The 21,069-nt window shown below is 51.2% G+C and overlaps 1 protein-coding gene across 4 annotated transcripts in view; it reads right to left on the reverse strand.

Annotated features, from left to right (window-relative positions):
- Positions 1 to 21,069, reverse strand: part of PRRC2C (proline rich coiled-coil 2C) — a 344,519-nt gene that overhangs the window by 291,643 nt on the left and 31,807 nt on the right. For all 4 annotated transcript variants that reach the window (XM_075322243.1, XM_075322246.1, XM_075322244.1 and 1 more), the window contains exon 2: positions 18,537 to 18,709. In XM_075322243.1, coding sequence (XP_075178358.1) covers positions 18,537 to 18,648 — 112 coding nt within the window. In that variant the 5' untranslated portion in view covers positions 18,649 to 18,709. The remainder of the gene's footprint in view (positions 1 to 18,536; positions 18,710 to 21,069) is intronic.

Below are 21,069 nucleotides of genomic sequence, written 5' to 3' on the forward strand. Positions count from 1 at the left end.
CACAACAGTCACAGACCACTCCTGCCAGCGTTTCAGCTTAGTCAACAGAGCGGAGGCTTCTTTTCCGCTGTGCTCTGTAGATGAGGTGGGATTGCCAGCGTCATACTGTTTAGTAGCTGAGTCGCCGGCAGAAGCGGTATCTAACTGCTCTATGCTAGCGAACAACAGTGGCGGGCATAACACTTTTTTTTTTTTAAGTTCCAGATATACCCTTTAACCCCTTAACGACCGGTGGCAGTAATATTTTGCCCCTGCTGTCGGTGTTAATCCCCACAAGGTCAAAAGTTTTGAAAATGAAAAAAAAAAAAAAAACCTAAAAAGCTCAAATTACCCCCCGTTTGTGCCATTGAAAATTAAAGGATTTAAAAAAAAAAAAAAAAAAATTATACACACATTTGATATCGCCGCGTTCAGAAATGCCCGATCAAAATATAAAATCAATTAATCTGACCGGTGAACAGCGTAGCGGCAAAAAAGTTCCAAACGCCAAAATTAAGTTTTTTTGGGTTGCCGCAGATTTTGCGCAAAATGCACTAACAGGCGATCAAAATGTAGCATCTGCACAAAGAAGGGAATTTTGTTTACTTACCGTAAATTCCTTTTCTTCTAGCTCCAATTGGGAGACCCAGACAATTGGGTGTATAGCTTCTGCCTCCGGAGGCCACACAAAGTATTACACTTAAAAGTGTAAAGCCCCTCCCCTTCTGCCTATACACCCCCCGTGCATCACGGGCTCCTCAGTTTTGGTGCAAAAGCAAGAAGGAGGAAAAGTTATAAATTGGGTTAAAGTAAATTCAATCCGAAGGAATTTCGGAGAACTGAAACCATTCAACATGAACAACATGTGTACACAAAGAACAACAGCCCGAAGGGAACAGGGGCGGGTGCTGGGTCTCCCAATTGGAGCTAGAAGAAAAGGAATTTACGGTAAGTAAACAAAATTCCCTTCTTTGTCGCTCCATTGGGAGACCCAGACAATTGGGACGTCCAAAAGCAGTCCCTGGGTGGGTAAAATAATACCTCGTAATAGAGCCGTAAAACGGCCCCTTCCTACAGGTGGGCAACCGCCGCCTGAAGGACTCGCCTACCTAGGCTGGCATCTGCCGAAGCATAGGTATGCACCTGATAGTGTTTCGTGAAAGTGTGCAGGCTCGACCAGGTAGCCGCCTGACACACCTGCTGAGCCGTAGCCTGGTGCCGCAAAGCCCAGGACGCACCCACGGCCCTGGTAGAATGGGCCTTCAGCCCTGAGGGAACCGGAAGCCCAGAAGATCGGTAAGCTTCGAGAATTGGTTCCTTGATCCACCGAGCCAGGGTTGATTTGGAAGCTTGTGACCCTTTACGCTGGCCAGAGACAAGGACAAAGAGTGCATCCGAGCGGCGCAGGGGCGCCGTACGAGAAATGTAGAGTCTGAGTGCTCTCACCAGATCTAACAAGTGCAAATCCCTTTCACATTGGTGAACTGGATGAGGACAAAAAGAGGGTAAGGAGATATCCTGATTGAGATGAAAGGGGGATACCACCTTAGGGAGAAATTCCGGAACCGGACGCAGAACCACCTTATCCTGGTGAAACACCAGGAAAGGGGCTTTGCATGACAGCGCCGCTAGCTCAGACACTCTCCGAAGTGATGTGACTGCTACTAGGAAGACCACTTTCTGCGAAAGGCGTGAGCGAGAAATATCCTTCATTGGCTCGAAAGGTGGTTTCTGAAGAGCCATCAGCACCCTGTTCAGATCCCAGGCAAATCCCGGGATATGAAGATGAATTATGACTTCCAGTCATAATCGCTCATCACTCCCTGGCAGTGCCCCCCTCCCTTCTTGTTCTCAATGTCCAGCATCTGTGAAGGTGTTAAGCTGGTGTCACACTAAACGACAGCGACAACGACGTCGCTGTTACGTCACCATTTTCGGTGACGTAACAGCGACCTTGTAAGTCGCTGTTATGATCGCTGCTTAGCTGTCAAACACAGCAGAAGCAGCGATCATAAGGTCGCTGTGCTACATGTTCAGAGAGCAGGGAGCCGCGCTTAGCGCTGGCTCCTTGCTCTCCTGCAGCACACATCGGGTTAATTAACCCGATGTGTGCTGCAGCTACATGTCACAGTGCAGAGAGCAGGGAGCCGCGCGCACTGCTTAGCGCTGGCTCCTTGCTCTCCTTGCTACAGTATACATCGGGTTAATTACCCGATGCATACTGCAGCCACATGTCACAGTGCAGGAGCCGGCGCTGGCAGCAAGAGCGGAGGCTGGTAACCAGCGTAAACATCGGGTAACCAGGGAAAGGTCTTCCCTTGGTTACCCGATGTTTACGCTGGTTACAGCTTACCGCAGCTGCCAGTGCCGGCTCCTGATCGCTTCATTTCGTCGCTCTCTCGCTGTCACACACAGCGATGTGTGTGTCACAGCGGGAGAGTGACGACCAAAAAATGAAGCTGGACATTCAGCAACGACCGGCGACCTCACAGCAGGGGCCGGGTCGTTGCTGGATGTCACACACAGCGACAGCGACGGGACGTCGCTGCAACGTCACAGAAAATGGTGACGTAGCAGCGACGTCGTTGTCGTCGTCGTTATGTGTGACACCAGCTTTACACCTCCATGGCCATCTCCTGTGATATGGAGATGAGATGATGTGGGAACAATGGACACAGGAGGACTCCCTGCCGTGACCCTGTGGTAGGAGCTGCTATCTAATTAGCAAGCTTGGAAGTATCCAGACAGAACGACTCCAGTAAAAAATGGTTCATATCTCGCAAGCCATATTTCCGATAAATATGGCAACCATAAAAATGGTGTCTCCGCATGCGGACCAGGGCTGTGGAGTCGGTAAGCCAAACCTTCGACTCCGACTCCGACTCCTCAAATTCTCTTGCACCGACTCCGACTCCTCAAATTCTCTTGCACCGACTCCGACTCCTCAAATTCTCTTGCACCGACTCCGACTCCTCAAATTCTCTTGCACCGACTCCGACTCCTCAAATTCTCTTGCACCGACTCCGACTCCTCAAATTCTCTTGCACCGACTCCGACTCCTCAAATTCTCTTGCACCGACTCCGACTCCTCAAATTCTCTTGCACCGACTCCGACTCCTCAAATTCTCTTGCACCGACTCCGACTCCTCAAATTCTCTTGCACGGACTCCGACTCCTCAAATTCTCTTGCACGGACTCCGACTCCTCAAATTCTCTTGCACGGACTCGGACTCGGACTCGGACTCGGACTCGGACTCGGACTCGGACTCGGACTCGGACTCGGACTCGGACTCGGACTCGGACTCGGACTCGGACTCGGACTCGGACTCGGACTCGGACTCGGACTCGGACATATATTGCTTATAGTTAGGTGAAAAATTTATTGTAGTACATGAATATGTGTATGTGAACATCAGACATTTAATAATTTTTATGATACAATAATCAAGATATTTGGATAGAACATAAAATATATTTATTGGAATACAACTTTAGAACACAAAAAACTGTAATAAATTGTAAATATGTAATACACTATGTAATATACAGTAGATTACATATATATCTTGTGTGTGTATATACACTGTATATATATGTATATACAGTGTATATACACACACAAGATATATATGTAATCTACTGTATATTACATAGTGTATTACATATTTACAATTTATTACAGTTTTTTGTGTTCTAAAGTTGTATTCCAATAAATATATTTTATGTTCTATCCAAATATCTTGATTATTGTATCATAAAAACAATTAAATGTCTGATGTTCACATTGTACTACAATACATTTTTCACTTAAATATAAGCATTATACTAAATGTTATTATTTAGTAAAATATTCAGCACATTCTGCATTGCACTCCTGTCCCCAATTTATTATATATTTTAGGAGTCGGAGCATTTTATACCGACTCCGACTCCACCAAAATGAGCTCCGACTCAGACTCCACGACTCCGACTCCACAGCCCTGATGCGGACGATGCTGGCACACCCTTTTTATGGGAGCGGGAGCTTGGGAAATACCCCAGGCGTGATATCAGCCAATGGGGAACTAGTAGACAAGTCATGAGTCCTCTCATTCTGTAGCTAAATTCATAACTGTCACAATGAGAGCATTGGCGTCCGCCTACGACGCTCCCAGGCCAAGTTATGGCCATATTCCATGTTGTGGATTTTGTCCATAACTCCAGCCAGGGGTGGAGCAGTGCTCCCTCTGAGGTCACGAAGGTAGGAGGGGACCTGGATTTGCCCAGGTTGATAACCCTACTTCGGCCATTTTCCAGTGTTCTTTCGCTGGGGGTCACGTGTAGGAAACATCTGTGGGAAGGATCCTAGAAACCTGGCCTACAGCGCCCCCCTGTGGCCAGACGCACAAGGTAACTGCTGGAACTGTGTATGCCTGTTTGTAACCCATGCTTTGCTTGTAACTGTACTCTGACATATGTATATTCTGTAGATTCCCTATTGTATATATTGTAGTTCTAGTGTGCTTTAGGCTGATTAAATTATATAATTAATCTTGGGCTGTTCTGTTATCTCGATCTTGAATCCCACGTCCGTGTGTTCGGCTAATAGTTACCGTGAAGCGGTTGGTGGCAGCGAGTTTGTGCCAAGGATTATTGTGGGGAGGCCAGTGAGATTCGGGGAGGTTTTATATATTCCGCCCGCGGAGGTCGGGGGAATATATACCCTACTCTCACCGGGGACCCTTCAATAATCGGCATAAGTAGTATAGCGGCCTCCTTGCTTATTGTCGGGCAATTCCATAATTGGCCTGACTATAAGAGGGGCGCTAGAGAGCGCGTCACGTGCTCTGTCTGTCGGTCGGGAGGTATAAAGGAGGGGTGACCCCCACTTGTCACCCCCCGATTGTGACGTACTGGTAGCCAGCGCGGGGGATTTCTGAGTGACCCCCCCGGTGGTTCGTGACATATTGGTGGCATAGCGGTGGGATCGAGATAATAGTGTGTGTGAGTGTGAGACCCATACTCCCAGACACTAAAGACTACCTGCAGCAGCTGTGGCTGCTGGGGTCTTCAGACTAGCTCAACACTAGAGTGTCAGAGTGCAGATACTGTAAGGTGTGTGGAGGCATCAGGTGTCAGTTCTGTGTCAGTGACAAAAAGTCTGCAAGAATGGCTGATGGCACCAGGAGCAGAGCTAGGCAACTGGCCAATGCTAAAGCAGGAGCCGAAGAGAGGGAGGACGGTGCTGTGGACAGTAATGAGGAGGTTGCCCACGAGTCCTCCAGGAGCTCGACGCCAGAAAACAGCTCTGCAGAGGACATTGCACAACCTGGCACTGCTGGACAAGATGAGGAGCAGCTCACCCAAGGGTCCTCAACGAGCCAGATGCCAGCCCTCCGCTCTGCAATGGACAGTGAATCACCAGGCTCCGCAGCGGGCCGCAGATCACCACGTGCCATTCCACCGAGCCTGGGAGGCTCGGATAGCCTTCTTCAAATGGCTATGGCCCTTCTCCAGGCTGGAGACCGGGAGGGCTACAGGGAACTCATGGCAGAGCGCAGGGCAGCGTGTGAGGCTGCAGAGCGGCAGGCAGCGCGTGAAGAGCGCCAGGCAGAGCGTGAGGCTGCGGAGCGACGGCAACAGGCAGACCGGGACCACCAGCTGCAGCTAGCTCAGCTCCGGCCCTCATCAGCCACACGTGACCTTCAAGACACCAAACTTCCAAAGGTCCGTGTTGAGGACTTCCCAGTGCTGGAGAAGGATGGAGACTTGGACTCTTTCTTGACTGCTTTTGAACGGACTTGCTTGCAGCACCATCTGGACAAGGACCAGTGGGCCAAATACCTGACCCCCCGTTTAAGGGGTAAGGCCCTGGAAATCCTTGGGGACTTGCTTGCTGAGGCAGATCAGGGCTACGACACCATCAAGCGGGCCCTGATCCAACAGTACAACCTCACTCCAGAGTCCTACCGCAAGAAGTTCCGGAGCCTACAGAAGGGACCAAAGGACTCCTGGGCTGACCACAGGCGGGCACTTGCCCGAGCTGCCGACCACTGGACCCAAGGCCTGCAGCTTTCCACCGGACCGGAGATCCTGGACTTGTTCATCACGGAGCAACTCTTGTGGAACTGCCCTGAGGATCTCCGCCAGTTCATCCGAGACCAGAAGCCAAAGGGGTCCACGGCTACAGCTGCCCTGGCCGATGACTACACCAACAATCGGGCTCCTGAGGCCAGGAGAGCAGCCACCAGCAGCACCTGGAGAGGGGGTAAGATGAATTCTGCGACTGCCCCACCTGCCCCTAGACTGCAGGGGGTGTCCCCCTCAACTCCCCTCTCCAGGCCCGTGGCAGAGCCAAGACGGTGCCACCAGTGCAACCTACCTGGACACTTCAAGGCCATGTGCCCTCAGCGTCCCAAGGCCCCGTCCCCGTCCCAAGGGCCGCCCAAGGTGTATTGTGTGGGTGGGGGTGGTGGTAGGTCCCTGGACAGCTTCCAACCTGTCACCGTCGGCCGGTCTGTGACCATAGGACTGCGAGACAGCGCCTCGGAGGTGACTCTGGTGCGGCCTGAGATGGTGTCCCCCCAAGACTTGATCCCTGGAAAAACCCTCGCTGTCTCCGGGATTGGAGGCATTGACCCGGCGCTGCCTGTTGCTGACATTTATGTGGACTGGGGCGCAGGGCGAGGGGTGAGGGAGGTGGGGGTAACTGATCGGATCCCCGCAAACGTGCTACTTGGGACAGATTTGGGGCAGATAACCTCCCAGTTTGGGCCCCCACCAAGGGCTGAACCTTCAGCCAGTACGGACATGACTCCTGACAATGTTAATGTGTTATCTATGAATGATGTGAGAGAGGGGGGAGTGAACTCTGATATTTCTGCTTGCACAGACACCATAGACACACACACAGCTGCAGCTGTGACAGGGGAGGGGGTCAGAGAAAGGTGTGACAATGCCTCTACAAGTAATCAGCCTGTGAGCTGGGATCTGCTGCCCTCTGCAGGGATAAGCAGAGAGCAGGGTGCTGCAGGGGGAGGACCAGTGTGTGGGGTGGGGGCTACCACAGCAAATGTGGGGTCCCCAGAGATTTCACAGCGGGGTTCTGTTGCTGCAGGAGGGGAACAGGCAGGTGAGATTGGGGCCGGTCCAGGAGCGGAAGTGCTCCCAGGTAAGATCTCGGTGCATGGTTCCCCCACAACCGGGGTGTCAGGAAGCCAGGTCGGTCTGCCTGAACCGGCGACTTGGTCAGGAACGGAGGAGGAGCAGGCACGACCCACGGTCGCAGCGGCTGTGGCCGCTGTCACCCGCAGTGGGAGTGCTGGAAGCCAAGGGGCCTCCCGGAGGTCCGATAGCTCTTCCCCTTCTGACCAAGTGACAGCCGAGTCAGGTGGAGGCCAGGACACAGGTCCCGGGGTACTGACCGAAGATGTGACAGTCTCGTCGATTCTGGCCACATCTAGTCAGGGGTTTCAGGCAGCGTTAGAAGCTGACGACAGCCTGAAAGCTCTTAAGGAGCAGGCGGCACAGCCTCCCTCGGACTCGGACCCGGAGCGAGTGGTCTGGGACCAAGGACGGCTGTACCGGGCCACGGTCCAGCAGGGTTCACCGGAGGCGTGGCCCAGGGACCGACAGTTGGTGGTACCCTATCCGTTCCGGACGGAGTTGTTGCGGATCGCACATGAGATTCCGATGGCCGGACACCTAGGGATCGCTAAGACCAAGGCCAGGTTAAACCAGCATTTCTACTGGCCAAAAATGGGGGCCGATGTGGCTGCCTACTGCCGTTCGTGTGAAACCTGTCAGAGAGTGGGGAAGGCGGGGCCACGCCCCGAAGCCCCACTGGTATCTCTGCCCATCATCGATGAGCCTTTCAGGAGGGTGGCTGTGGATCTGGTCGGCCCGCTGGCCATCCCCAGCAGCTCCGGGAAACGCTTCATACTGACGGTAGTGGACTATGCCACCCGGTACCCAGAAGCAGTGGCCTTGTCGTCCATTCGGGCTGACAAGGTGGCCACCGCATTGCTGGAGATTTTCTCCCGAGTGGGTTTTCCCCAGGAAATGCTCACTGACCGGGGGACCCAATTCATGTCCCAGCTGATGGAGGCCCTCTGTAAGCAAGTCCAGGTGCGACATCTGGTGGCCAGCCCGTACCATCCACAGACTAATGGCCTGTGCGAGCGGTTCAATGGCACCTTAAAGCAGATGCTTAAGATGTTGGTCGACTCCCATGGGCGTGACTGGGAGCGGTATCTCCCACACCTGTTATTTGCTTACCGGGAGGTTCCACAGGCCTCAACAGGATTCTCACCGTTTGAGCTCCTGTACGGGCGACGTGTGCGGGGCCCCCTGGCTCTGGTGAAAGAGGCTTGGGAAGGGGATTTGGCCACCCCTGGAGTGTCGGTTATCGAGTATGTCATGCGCTTCCGGGACAAAATGCAGGCCTTGACGCAACTGGTACACGACAATATGGCTCAAGCCCAGGCCGATCAGAAGCGTTGGTACGACCAGAACGCTTGTGAGAGGACCTACCAAGTGGGTCAAAAGGTGTGGGTACTGGTCCCCGTACCACAGGACAAGCTTCAGGCAGCCTGGGAAGGCCCATACCTCGTGTACCAGCAGCTCAACCCTGTGACGTACCTGGTCACCCTGGACCCTGCCTGTGGAAGGCGGAAGCCCCTCCATGTGAACATGATGAAGGCACATCATGAGCGGGAGGCGTGTGCGCTCCCCGTGTGCAACCTGCCCGAGGAGGGAGAAGCGGAAACCCTCTTGGATATGCTAGCCCCGGTTAGGGCCGGCGGATCCATTGAGGATGTGGAGGTTGGCCACCAGCTCTTGGAGGACCAACGGTCCCAGCTGTGGGCCACCCTCCTCCCCTTCCGGGGGTTGTTTACCAACCAGCCCGGAAGGACTGACTTGGCTGTCCATCACGTGGACACTGGGGATCATCCCCCGATCCGGCGTTCAGCATATCGGGTTTCCCTGGAGGTGCAGCAACACATGCGCCAGGAGATTGACGAGATGCTGAAGCTGGGGGTGATCCAGGCATCCAACAGCGCTTGGGCCTCGCCTGTAGTCCTCGTCCCTAAGAAGGACCGAACCACTCGGTTCTGCGTGGACTACAGGGGGCTCAATGCTGTCACGGTCGCCGATGCGTACCCAATGCCACGCATCGATGACCTGCTCGATCAGTTGGCCGGGGCTCAGTACCTGACCATCATGGACCTGAGCCGGGGATATTGGCAGATCCCCCTGACTCGCAAGGCCAGGGAACGCTCTGCCTTTATTACCCCATGTCACAAACCACCGGGGGGGTCACTCAGAAATCCCCCGCGCTGGCTACCAGTACGTCACAATCGGGGGGTAACAAGTGGGGTCACCCCTCCTTTATACCTCCCGACCGACAGACAGAGCACGTGACGCGCTCTCTAGCGCCCCTCTTATAGTCAGGCCAATTATGGAATTGCCCGACAATAAGCAAGGAGGCCGCTATACTACGTATGCCGATTATTGAAGGGTCCCCAGTGAGAGTAGGGTATATATTCCCCCGACCTCCGCGGGCGGAATATATAAAATCTCCCCGAATCTCACTGGCCTCCCCACAATAATCCTTGGCACAATTCGCTGCCACCAACCGATTTACGGTAACTATTAGCCGAACACACAGACGTGGGATTCAAGATCGAGATAACAGAACAGCCCAAGATTAATTATATAATTTAATCAGCCTAAAGCACACTAGAAACTACAATATATACAATAGGGAATCTACAGAATATACATATGTCAGAGTACAGTTACAATCAAAGCATGGGTTACAAACAGGCATACACAGTTCCAGCAGTTACCTTGTTGCGTCTGGCCACAGGGGGGCGCTGTACCCAGGTTTCTAGGATCCTTCCCACAGATGTTTCCTACACGTGCCCCCAGCGAAAAGAACACTGGAAAATGGCCGAAGTAGGGTTATCAACCTGGGCAAATCCAGGTCCCCTCCTACCTTCGTGACCTCACAGGGAGCACTGCTCCACCCCTGGCTTGAGTTATGGACAATATCCCAACATGGAATATGGGCCATAACTTTGCCTGGGAGCGTCGTAGGCGGACGCCAATGCTCTCATTGTGACAGTTATGAATTTAGCTACAGAACGAGGGGACTCATGACCTGTCTGCCAGTTCCCCATTGGCTGATATCACGCCTGGGGCATTTCCCAATGTCCTGCTCCCATAAAAAGGGTGTGCCGGCATCGTCCGCATGCGGAGACACCATTTTTATGGTTGCCATATTTATCGGAAATATGGCTTGCGAGATATGAACCATTTTTTACTGGAGTCGTTCTGTCTGGCTATTTCCATAGCCTTGCTAACTAGCTAGCAGCCCCCACTACAGGGTCACGGCAGGGAGTCATCCTGTGTCCATTGTCCCTAAGCCACCTAATTTCCATATCACAGGACATGGCCATGGAGGTGTAAGTGGAACACTGAGGACAAGAAGGGAGGGGGCACTGCCAGGGAGTGATGAGGGATTATGACTGGAGTCATAATTCATCTTCATATCCCGGGATTTGCCTCACACCCCATTTGGACTATACGAGTCCACGGTGATGCCATTCGGGATGAGGAATGCCCCTGCCACTTTCCAGCGGATGGTCAACACCCTGCTCAAGGGACTTGAAGGGTACGCGGCCGCGTACCTGGATGACATTGCCGTCTTCAGTCCCACCTGGGAGGACCACCTAGAGCATCTAGCACAGGTGCTCAGGCGGATCCACCGGGCAGGTTTGACCATCAAGCCGGGAAAGTGTCAGCTGGCCATGAGCGAGGTCCAGTACCTCGGTCACCGGGTAGGCGGGAGAACACTGAAGCCCGAGCCTGAGAAAGTGGAGGCCATCGCATCCTGGCCCACCCCCAGGACCAAGAAGCAGGTGATGTCCTTCTTGGAGACCGCCGGGTACTATAGGAGGTTTGTTCCACGCTATAGTAGCCTGGCAAAGCCCTTGACGGACCTCACCAAGAAGAAGCTGCCCTCTGCAGTCGATTGGACAATGGACTGCGAGACAGCCTTCCAGGCCCTAAAGGACGCCCTGTCCAGCCCGCCCGTGCTACAGGCAGCCGACTTCACGCGGCCGTTTGTAGTACAGACCGACGCCAGTGACTTCGGCCTCGGTGCGGTGCTCAGCCAGGTGGACTCTGCGAGCCAAGAGCACCCAGTCTTGTACCTGAGCAGGAAGCTGTTACCAAGGGAAGTGGCCTATTCCACGATGGAGGAGTGCCTGGCCATAGTGTGGGCCCTGCAGCGTCTGCAACCCTATCTATACGGGCGCCACTTCATCGTGGAGACGGACCACAATCCCCTCAGCTGGTTGCACACCGTCTCTGGGACGAATGGGCGATTGTTGCGATGGAGCCTTGCGCTCCAGCAATACAACTTCACCATTCGCCACAAAAGGGGCCGTGACCACGGTAACGCAGACGGGCTGTCCCGACAAGGAGAGGTCGCGGACGGGCGCACGGGGGAACACCGGAGTGTGCTGCCCCCTAGCGCCCTCAAAAGGGGGGAGGTGTGAGGCAAATCCCGGGATATGAAGATGAATTATGACTTCCAGTCATAATCGCTCATCACTCCCTGGCAGTGCCCCCCTCCCTTCTTGTTCTCAATGTCCAGCATCTGTGAAGGTGTTACACCTCCATGGCCATCTCCTGTGATATGGAGATGAGATGATGTGGGAACAATGGACACAGGAGGACTCCCTGCCGTGACCCTGTGGTAGGAGCTGCTATCTAATTAGCAAGCTTGGAAGTATCCAGACAGAACGACTCCAGTAAAAAATGGTTCATATCTCGCAAGCCATATTTCCGATAAATATGGCAACCATAAAAATGGTGTCTCCGCATGCGGACGATGCTGGCACACCCTTTTTATGGGAGCGGGAGCTTGGGAAATACCCCAGGCGTGATATCAGCCAATGGGGAACTAGTAGACAAGTCATGAGTCCTCTCATTCTGTAGCTAAATTCATAACTGTCACAATGAGAGCATTGGCGTCCGCCTACGACGCTCCCAGGCCAAGTTATGGCCATATTCCATGTTGTGGATTTTGTCCATAACTCCAGCCAGGGGTGGAGCAGTGCTCCCTCTGAGGTCACGAAGGTAGGAAGGGACCTGGATTTGCCCAGGTTGATAACCCTACTTCGGCCATTTTCCAGGGTTCTTTCGCTGGGGGTCACGTGTAGGAAACATCTGTGGGAAGGATCCTAGAAACCTGGCCTACAGCGCCCCCCTGTGGCCAGACGCACAAGGTAACTGCTGGAACTGTGTATGCCTGTTTGTAACCCATGCTTTGCTTGTAACTGTACTCTGACATATGTATATTCTGTAGATTCCCTATTGTATATATTGTAGTTCTAGTGTGCTTTAGGCTGATTAAATTATATAATTAATCTTGGGCTGTTCTGTTATCTCGATCTTGAATCCCACGTCCGTGTGTTCGGCTAATAGTTACCGTGAAGCGGTTGGTGGCAGCGAGTTTGTGCCAAGGATTATTGTGGGGAGGCCAGTGAGATTCGGGGAGGTTTTATATATTCCGCCCGCGGAGGTCGGGGGAATATATACCCTACTCTCACCGGGGACCCTTCAATAATCGGCATAAGTAGTATAGCGGCCTCCTTGCTTATTGTCGGGCAATTCCATAATTGGCCTGACTATAAGAGGGGCGCTAGAGAGCGCGTCACGTGCTCTGTCTGTCGGTCGGGAGGTATAAAGGAGGGGTGACCCCCACTTGTCACCCCCCGATTGTGACGTACTGGTAGCCAGCGCGGGGGATTTCTGAGTGACCCCCCCGGTGGTTCGTGACACCACCTTAGGGAGAAATTCCGGAACCGGACGCAGAACCACCTTATCCTGGTGAAACACCAGGAAAGGGGCTTTGCATGACAGCGCCGCTAGCTCAGACACTCTCCGAAGTGATGTGACTGCTACTAGGAAGACCACTTTCTGCGAAAGGCGTGAGCGAGAAATATCCTTCATTGGCTCGAAAGGTGGTTTCTGAAGAGCCATCAGCACCCTGTTCAGATCCCAGGGTTCTAACGGCCGCTTGTAAGGAGGGACTATGTGACAAACCCCCTGCAGGAACGTGCGTACCTGTGGAAGTCTGGCTAGGCGCTTCTGAAAAAACACAGAGCGCCGAGACTTGTCCCTTAAGGGAGCCGAGCGACAACCCTTTTTCCAATCCGGATTGAAGGAAGGAAAGAAAAGTGGGCAAGGCAAATGGCCAGGGAGAAAAACCCTGATCAGAGCACCAAGATAGGAATATCCTCCACGTCCTGTGGTAGATCTTGGCGGACGTTGGTTTCCTAGCCTGTCTCATAGTGGCAATGACCTCTTGAGATAACCCTGAAGACGCTAGGATCCAGGACTCAATGGCCACACAGTCAGGTTGAGGGACGCAGAATTCAGATGGAAAAACGGCCCTTGAGACAGCAAGTCTGGTCGGTCTGGTAGTGCCCACGGTTGGCCCACCGTGAGATGCCACAGATCCGGGTACCACGACCTCCTCGGCCAGTCTGGAGCGACGAGGATGGCGCGGCGGCAGTCGGACCTGATCTTGCGTAACACTCTGGGCAACAGTGCCAGAGGAGGAAACACATAAGGGAGTTGAAACTGCGACCAATCCTGAACTAAGGCGTCTGCCGCCAGAGCTCTGTGATCTTGAGACCGTGCCATGAATGTCGGGACCTTGTTGTTGTGCCGGGACGCCATTAGGTCGACGTCCGGCATCCCCCAGCGGCAACAGATCTCCTGAAACACGTCCAGGTGAAGGGCCAATTCCCCTGCGTCCATGCCCTGGCGACTGAGAAAGTCTGCTTCCCAGTTTTCTACGCCCGGGATGTGAACTGCGGATATGGTGGAGGCTGTGGCTTCCACCCACAGCAGAATCCGCCGGACTTCCTGGAAGGCTTGCCGACTGCGTGTTCCGCCTTGGTGGTTGATGTATGCCACCGCTGTGGAGTTGTCCGACTGAATTCGGATCTGCTTGCCTTCCAGCCACGGCTGGAACGCCTTTAGGGCAAGATACACTGCCCTTATCTCCAGAACATTGATCTGAAGGGAGGACTCTGGCTGAGTCCAAGTACCCTGAGCCCTGTGGTGGAGAAAGACCGCTCCCCACCCTGACAGGCTCGCGTCCGTCGTGACCACAGCCCAGGATGGGGGCAGGAAGGATTTCCCCTTCGACAGAGAAGTGGGGAGAAGCCACCACTGAAGGGAAGCCTTGGCTGCCCGCGAAAGGGAGACGTTCCTGTCGAGGGACGTCGACTTCCTGTCCCATTTGCGGAGAATGTCCCATTGAAGTGGACGCAGGTGAAACTGCGCAAAAGGACCTGCCTCCATTGCTGCTACCATCTTCCCTAGGAAGTGCATGAGGCGCCTCAGGGGGTGTGACTGGCCTTGAAAGAGAGATTGCACCCCTGTCTGTAGTGAACGCTGTTTGTCCAGCGGAAGCTTCACTATCGCTGAGAGAGTATGAAACTCCATGCCAAGATATGTCAGTGATTGGGCCGGTGTCAGATTTGACTTTGGAAAATTGATGATCCACCCGAAACTCTGGAGTCTCCAGAGCAATGTTCAGGCTGTGTTGGCATGCCATTTGAGAGGGTGCCTTGACAAGCAGATCGTCTAAGTAAGGGATCACCGAGTGTACCTGAGAGTGTAGGACTGCTACCACTGTTGCCATGACCTTGGTGAAGACCCGTGGGGCTGTCGCCAGGCCGAAAGGCAGTGCCACGAACTGAAGGTGTTCGTCCCCTATGGCGAAACGCAGGAAGCGCTGATGCTCTGGTGCAATCGGTACATGGAGATAAGCATCTTTGATGTCGATTGATGCCAGGAAATCTCCTTGGGACATTGAGGCGATGACGGAGCGGAGCGATTCCATCCGGAACCGCCTGGTTTTACGTGTTTGTTGAGCAGTTTTAGGTCCAGAACAGGACGGAAGGATCCGTCCTTTTTTGGCACCACGAACAAGTTGGAGTAAAAACCGTGACCCTGTTGCTGAAGAGGAACAGGGATCACCACTCCTTCCGCCTTCAGAGTACACACCGCCTGAAGAAGAGCATCGGCTCTCTCGGGGGGCGGAGATGTTCTGAAGAATCGAGTCGGAGGACGAGAGCTGAGCTCTATCCTGTAACCGTGAGATAGAATGTCTCTCACCCATCGGACTTTTACCTGTGGCAGCCAGGCGTCGCAAAATCGGGAAAGCCTGCCACCGACCGAGGATGCGGTGTGAGGAGGCCGAAAGTCATGAGGAGGCCGCTTTGGGAGCGGTTCCTCCGGCGGTCTTTTTAGGACGTGACTTAGACCGCCATGAATCGGAGTTCCTCTGATCCTTCTGAGGCCTTTTGGACGAGGAGAATTGAGACCTGGCCGCGGGCCGAAAGGACCGAAACCTCGATTGTACCTTCCGTGGTTGAGGTCTGTTTGGTTTGGACTGGGGTAAGGATGAGTCCTTTCCCTTGGATTGTTTAATGATTTCATCCAATCGCTCACCAAACAGGCGGTCGCCAGAAAATGGCAAACCGATTAAGAACTTTTTGGAAGCAGAGTCTGCCTTCCAATCACGTAGCCACATGGCCCTGCGGACTACCACCGAATTGGCGGATGCTACCGCCGTACGGCTCGCAGAGTCCAGGACAGCATTAATGGCGTAGGACGCAAACGCCGACGCCTGAGAGGTTAAGGACACCACTTGCGGAGCAGATGTACGTGTGACTGTATTAATCTGCGCATGACAAGCTGAGATAGCTTGGAGTGCCCATACGGCTGCGAATGCTGGAGCAAAAGACGCGCCGATAGCTTCATATATGGATTTCAACCATAGCTCCATCTGTCTGTCAGTGGCATCTGTGAGTGAAGCCCCATCTTCCACTGCAACTATGGATCTGGCCGCCAGTCTGGAGACTGGAGGATCCACCTTAGGACACTGAGCCCAGCCTTTGACAACGTCAGGGGGGAAGGGATAACGTGTATCCTTAAGGCGCTTGGAAAAAACGCTTATCTGGACAAGCTCGGTGTTTCTGGACTGCCTCTCTGAAGTCAGAGTGATCCAGAAACGTACTCAATGTACGCTTGGGAAACCTGAAACGGAATTTCTCCTGCTGAGAAGCTGACTCCTCAATTGTAGGAGCTGGGGGAGAAATATCCAACACCTGATTGATGGTCGCTATAAGGTCATTCACTATGGCGTCACCTTCAGGTGTATCTAGGTTGAGAGCGGCCTCAGGATCAGAATCCTGATCTGCTACCTCCGCTTCATCTTCCAGAGAGTCCTCCTGCTGAGACCCTGAACAGTGTGATGAAGTAGAGGGAATTTCCCAGCGAGCCCGCTTAGGCGGCCTGGGACTGCGGTCCGTGTCAGAGACCTCACCCTGGGACCTATGGGTCACCCCAGGAGCCCTTTGCTGCTCCAATTGAGGGGGGCCTGGGGTCAATGATTGAACAGTGCCCGGGGCCTGAGTCACCAGTCTGGACTGTAAGGCTTCTAGTATCTTAGCAGACCATTTATCCATAGACTCAGATAGTTTGTCAGCAAATACTGGACAGTGGTAGCAGGTGGTTCCACCTGGGCCACCAGTAGCAGAGGCTCCGGCTGAGTAAGTGCCACAGGGGCCGAGCATTGCACACAATGAGGGTCAGTGGAACCTGCCGGTAGTATAGCCGCACATGAGGTACAGGTTGCAAAGTAAGCCTGTGCTTTGGCACCCTTGCTTTTTGCGGACGACATGCTGTTGTCTACTCTGAGCACAATCCAGGAGGGTATATAGCCAAAAATCAACAGTGCGACCGGACAGTGTAAATGTATAGCATATAAACATATATATATATATATATATATATATATATATATATATATATATATATATATGTACACTTCGGCACTCAGTGGGGCCAGGTGCTGCTTACCGACCGCTCAAAGCGGTTGTTTGATCACCAGATCCCTGCCTGGGCCTCCCAGAGCCGTGTTGTCTCTCCTCTCCAGCGTCAGAAGTGCTGACAGGAATGGCTGCCGGCGTTCTGTGGAGAGGAGGGGGCCGTGGGCGTGCCCTAGAAAGTGCGGGAATCTAGTGCCCCACTGTGCTGAGTGAGGGGGGAGGAGGATACAAAGTATGCTCCAGCCCTCAGCGCTGACGTCCTGTGCAGCGTCCCGCCCTTCCCCTGACTGGCAGGCCTGGGGGCGGGAATATGCGATACTAGGCTGCAAAAGCCGGGGACTATAAAGTTATAAGCGCGGCCGGCAAATAAGCGCGGCCGGCGCGGTAGTCCCCGGCGCACTAACCCACCCAGCAGTGCTGCAGTGATGTATGGCACAAGCGCTCCATGCGCGGTCCCCAAGGGGACACAGAGTACCTCACAGTAGCAGGGCCTTGTCCCTGACGATACCCGGCTCCTGTCCAGCAGATTCCCCAGGGGCTGCGGAGGGAGCACGGTCCCCATGCCTGGAGACCGATTAGGATCCCACTTCACCCAGAGCCCTTAAGAGATGGGGAAGGAAAACAGCATGTGGCTCCTGCCTATGTACCCGCAATGGGTACCTCAACCTTAACAGCACCGCCGACCAGAGTGGGGTGAGAAGGGAGCATGCTGGGGGCCCTGTTATGGGTCCTCTTTTCTTCCATCCGACATAGTCAGCAGCTGCTGCTGACTAAGATGTGGAGCTATGCGTGGATGTCAGCCTCCTTCGCACAAAGCATAAAAACTGAGGAGCCCGTGATGCACGGGGGGTGTATAGGCAGAAGGGGAGGGGCTTTACACTTTTAAGTGTAATACTTTGTGTGGCCTCCGGAGGCAGAAGCTATACACCCAATTGTCTGGGTCTCCCAATGGAGCGACAAAGAAAATGGTACCGTTAAATGTCAACCCGAGATGCAAAAAAATAAGCAGTCACTGAGATCCTAAAAACGCTATGGGTTACGGAAAATGGCGCAAAACGTACGCCACCTTTTTCGGACAAACTTCTGATTATTTTTAACTTCTTAGATAAACGTAAACCTATTCATGATTGGTGTCTACGAACTCACACTGACCTGAGGCATCATCCATGAGACCCATACGTCAGTTTTACCATATAGTGAACAGTGTGAATAAAATCTCAAAAACAATAGTGCAATCGCACTTTGGCAATTTTTCCGCATTTGGATTTTTTTTTACGTTTTCCTGTACACTATGGTAAAACTCATGGTTTCATTTAAAAGTACAGCTCATTCCATATAAAAAAAACAAAAAAAAAAAACAAAAAAAAACCGTGCCCTCACATGACCAGATTGACTGAAAAAAAAAAAAAAGTTACGCCGCTCGGAAGAATGGCGAAAAAAAAAAAAACGGAAAGCGCAAAATTGGCCGGTTGTGAAGTGGTTAAAGCATTTGTAAAATAAATCACAAGCAACAATACACTACCGGGACCTCATCACTTGACAGCACAAAGTAAGGAACAACCCACAGGTAAATGCAAAATGCCACAAAGCAGTGGATATAGACTTACATTATACAAGAAAAAAATCTATAGGCACAACAGTGCTGCAGCTCACCTGTAGTTTTCTGAGTTTCTAGCGATTTTCCTTTGTACGTGTTAAAAAGGCTGAGAGTAGCATACTTTTTCCCATCCTTTGCTTTTGTGCTCTGGCCCGACTTCTCCGACATGACGAAAGAAACTCATCTAGTCTGATACAGCCTCTGCCTCACTTTTATGCCCAGTTTTCACCTACAGAAGAAAATGTGGATATTAATGATCAAAAAGAATCTTAAATAGAACATTTCAAATGATAAATCAAACACACACAAGGAAGGCGCAGAGGGAACAATTGTTTTTTTACGGTCTGAATGTCCATAACCATAAAAAATGTGACCGCTGCTCTGTGTGCGAGTCTATGCTACCATTAATTGAAGACTTCGTATACATTAGTATCAGAACTAGTGTTGAGGATAAGAATTGAGTAACTAAAAATACTTAATTCAGCCATTTCATACTCCGGTATATAGTTTAGTAGATGTAAATTAATACGTATATATGTATATTGCACATTTAGTGATTTTCCTTAAACACAGTATATACCATGTAAATTAAAGATGGCTGCCATATCCGGTCTATGCCCGGGATGATGAACAAAGAAACTCCTTAACACCTACACTGTCCAATCAAGAAGAGACTATGCTAATTTCTATACGTTTTGAAGCCCCGACCTACAATACTTGATTGGACTAAAACTTTTGTTCGCACCCCTTTACTTCTCGGTCTAGGGGATTTGTTTAAGAATAAAGTTCAGTTGCCTCAGGGTCTGTCATGGAGAAGGTCCATAACCGATATAGTGTCTGTTATCGTTCATTCTCGCGTGAACTCATGACATTATAATTTGGAACAGCAGTCAGATCCAAAGAGTGACTGGTTGAGTCACGTCCTTAACACTAGTTGACAAAAAAAAAAAGGATATGAAGGAGTCCTAATGAAGGCCCAATTTCTTTTCCCATATTTCCCTCTCCATTTTTCAGCAATAACTTTCATCAACATGGGTGTTTTATGCAGGGCAAATTGTGTGTTTATCATTTTATATATTTAATTTTTTTTCAAACAAACAAAATTATTTTTACTGTTAACACTCTACGCTATGGTGTAAAGTTTCTCCTTGCAGAGTGGGATGCCAGTATGAAGAATCCTCTTCAGAGGAGAAGAGGACTTGAGCGCCACCTATTGGAATTCGCGATCCTAAGGCTATGTTCACACACTGCGTTTTTTCCCTGCGTTTTTGGTCCGTTTTTGCTGCAGATATTTCTTGAGAAATTCTTGTAACCTTTCTGCAGACATTCCCCAGCAAAACCTATGGCAAAAAAAATTAGCTGTGCGCACAGTGTTTTTTTCTTAAGAAAATTCTTTCAGTAGATTTTCTTAAGAAAAAGAATGAGCATGTCACTTCTTTTCTGCAGCTAACTGCGTTTTTTGCCATAGATAATTGGCACAATAACGCAGGGAGCAACCAGCGGTAAAAACGCACCAAAAACGCACCGAAAACGCACCAAAAACGCACCGAAAACGCGGCAAAAACGCAGGTGCGTTTTTGATGCGTTTTTTAATGCAGGTGCACTAATCCTTCACTCTTAAGAAATTTCTTAAGAAATTTCTTAAGAAAAATCATTTTTCTAGTGTGAACATAGCCTAAGGCTATGTGCCCACGTTGCATCGAGGTAGTTGCCGTTTTAAAACGCATCCTCTGGCAGAAATGTTTTTTGCCAAAATTGGTTTTGACCAAAAAACGCAATAAATACGCTTGCGTTTATACCGCGTTTTAGCCAAGTTTTTACCGCGTTTTACATGCTTTTTCATTGCTTAAAGTCAGATGCGTTTTCAATACAAAGACACTACTAAATAAAGTTTACCATTCAAACACTATGAAAAAAAGCGGAAAAAAATAACTAATATCAAGATTATCATCAAAAAATGTTTGTTTTTTTATTAAAAATGATAAGTTTGTGATAATTATGCATAAAAATAGATCTATTTATGGATTTTCTTAAAAATAATTGTCGGACTGTGTGTGTAAAGGGACATATCCTGCCATTAATATTTTGGCAAAAACGCATGCAGTTAATTGGTCCAAAACGCATGTTTTCAGCATCAAAAAAGCATGTAAAACGCTAGAATTGTGATGTTGCTTGCGTTTTGCATTTAACATTGACTTCAATGTTAGCAAAACGCTGCCCAAATGGCAAAAACAATTGACATGCTGCTTCTTTAAACGCTGAGTTTTTGCCCAAAAATATGCAAATTAACCGCTGCGTTTTTAACAGGATTGTGTGCACAAGAAATCCCCATTTCCCACAGACTTTGCTTGAAATTCAAAACACATGCATTTTGGCATGAAAACGCTGCAGTTCAAAACGCTGCGGAAACTACGGTAAAAACACAAAGTGCGGGCACAGCCTAAGGCTATGTGCGCACTAGGCGTTTTTTTCATGCTGCGTTTTTATGTGCGTTTTTGTCTAAAAAACGCACCCGCGGCTAAAAAAACGCGGCAAAAACGCATGCGTTTTTGCCGCGATTTGGTGCGTTTTTTGCTGCGTTTTTGCTCA

Source organism: Anomaloglossus baeobatrachus, chromosome 8, assembly GCF_048569485.1.
Source record: "Anomaloglossus baeobatrachus isolate aAnoBae1 chromosome 8, aAnoBae1.hap1, whole genome shotgun sequence".
Classification (NCBI taxonomy): Eukaryota; Metazoa; Chordata; class Amphibia; order Anura; family Aromobatidae; genus Anomaloglossus; species Anomaloglossus baeobatrachus.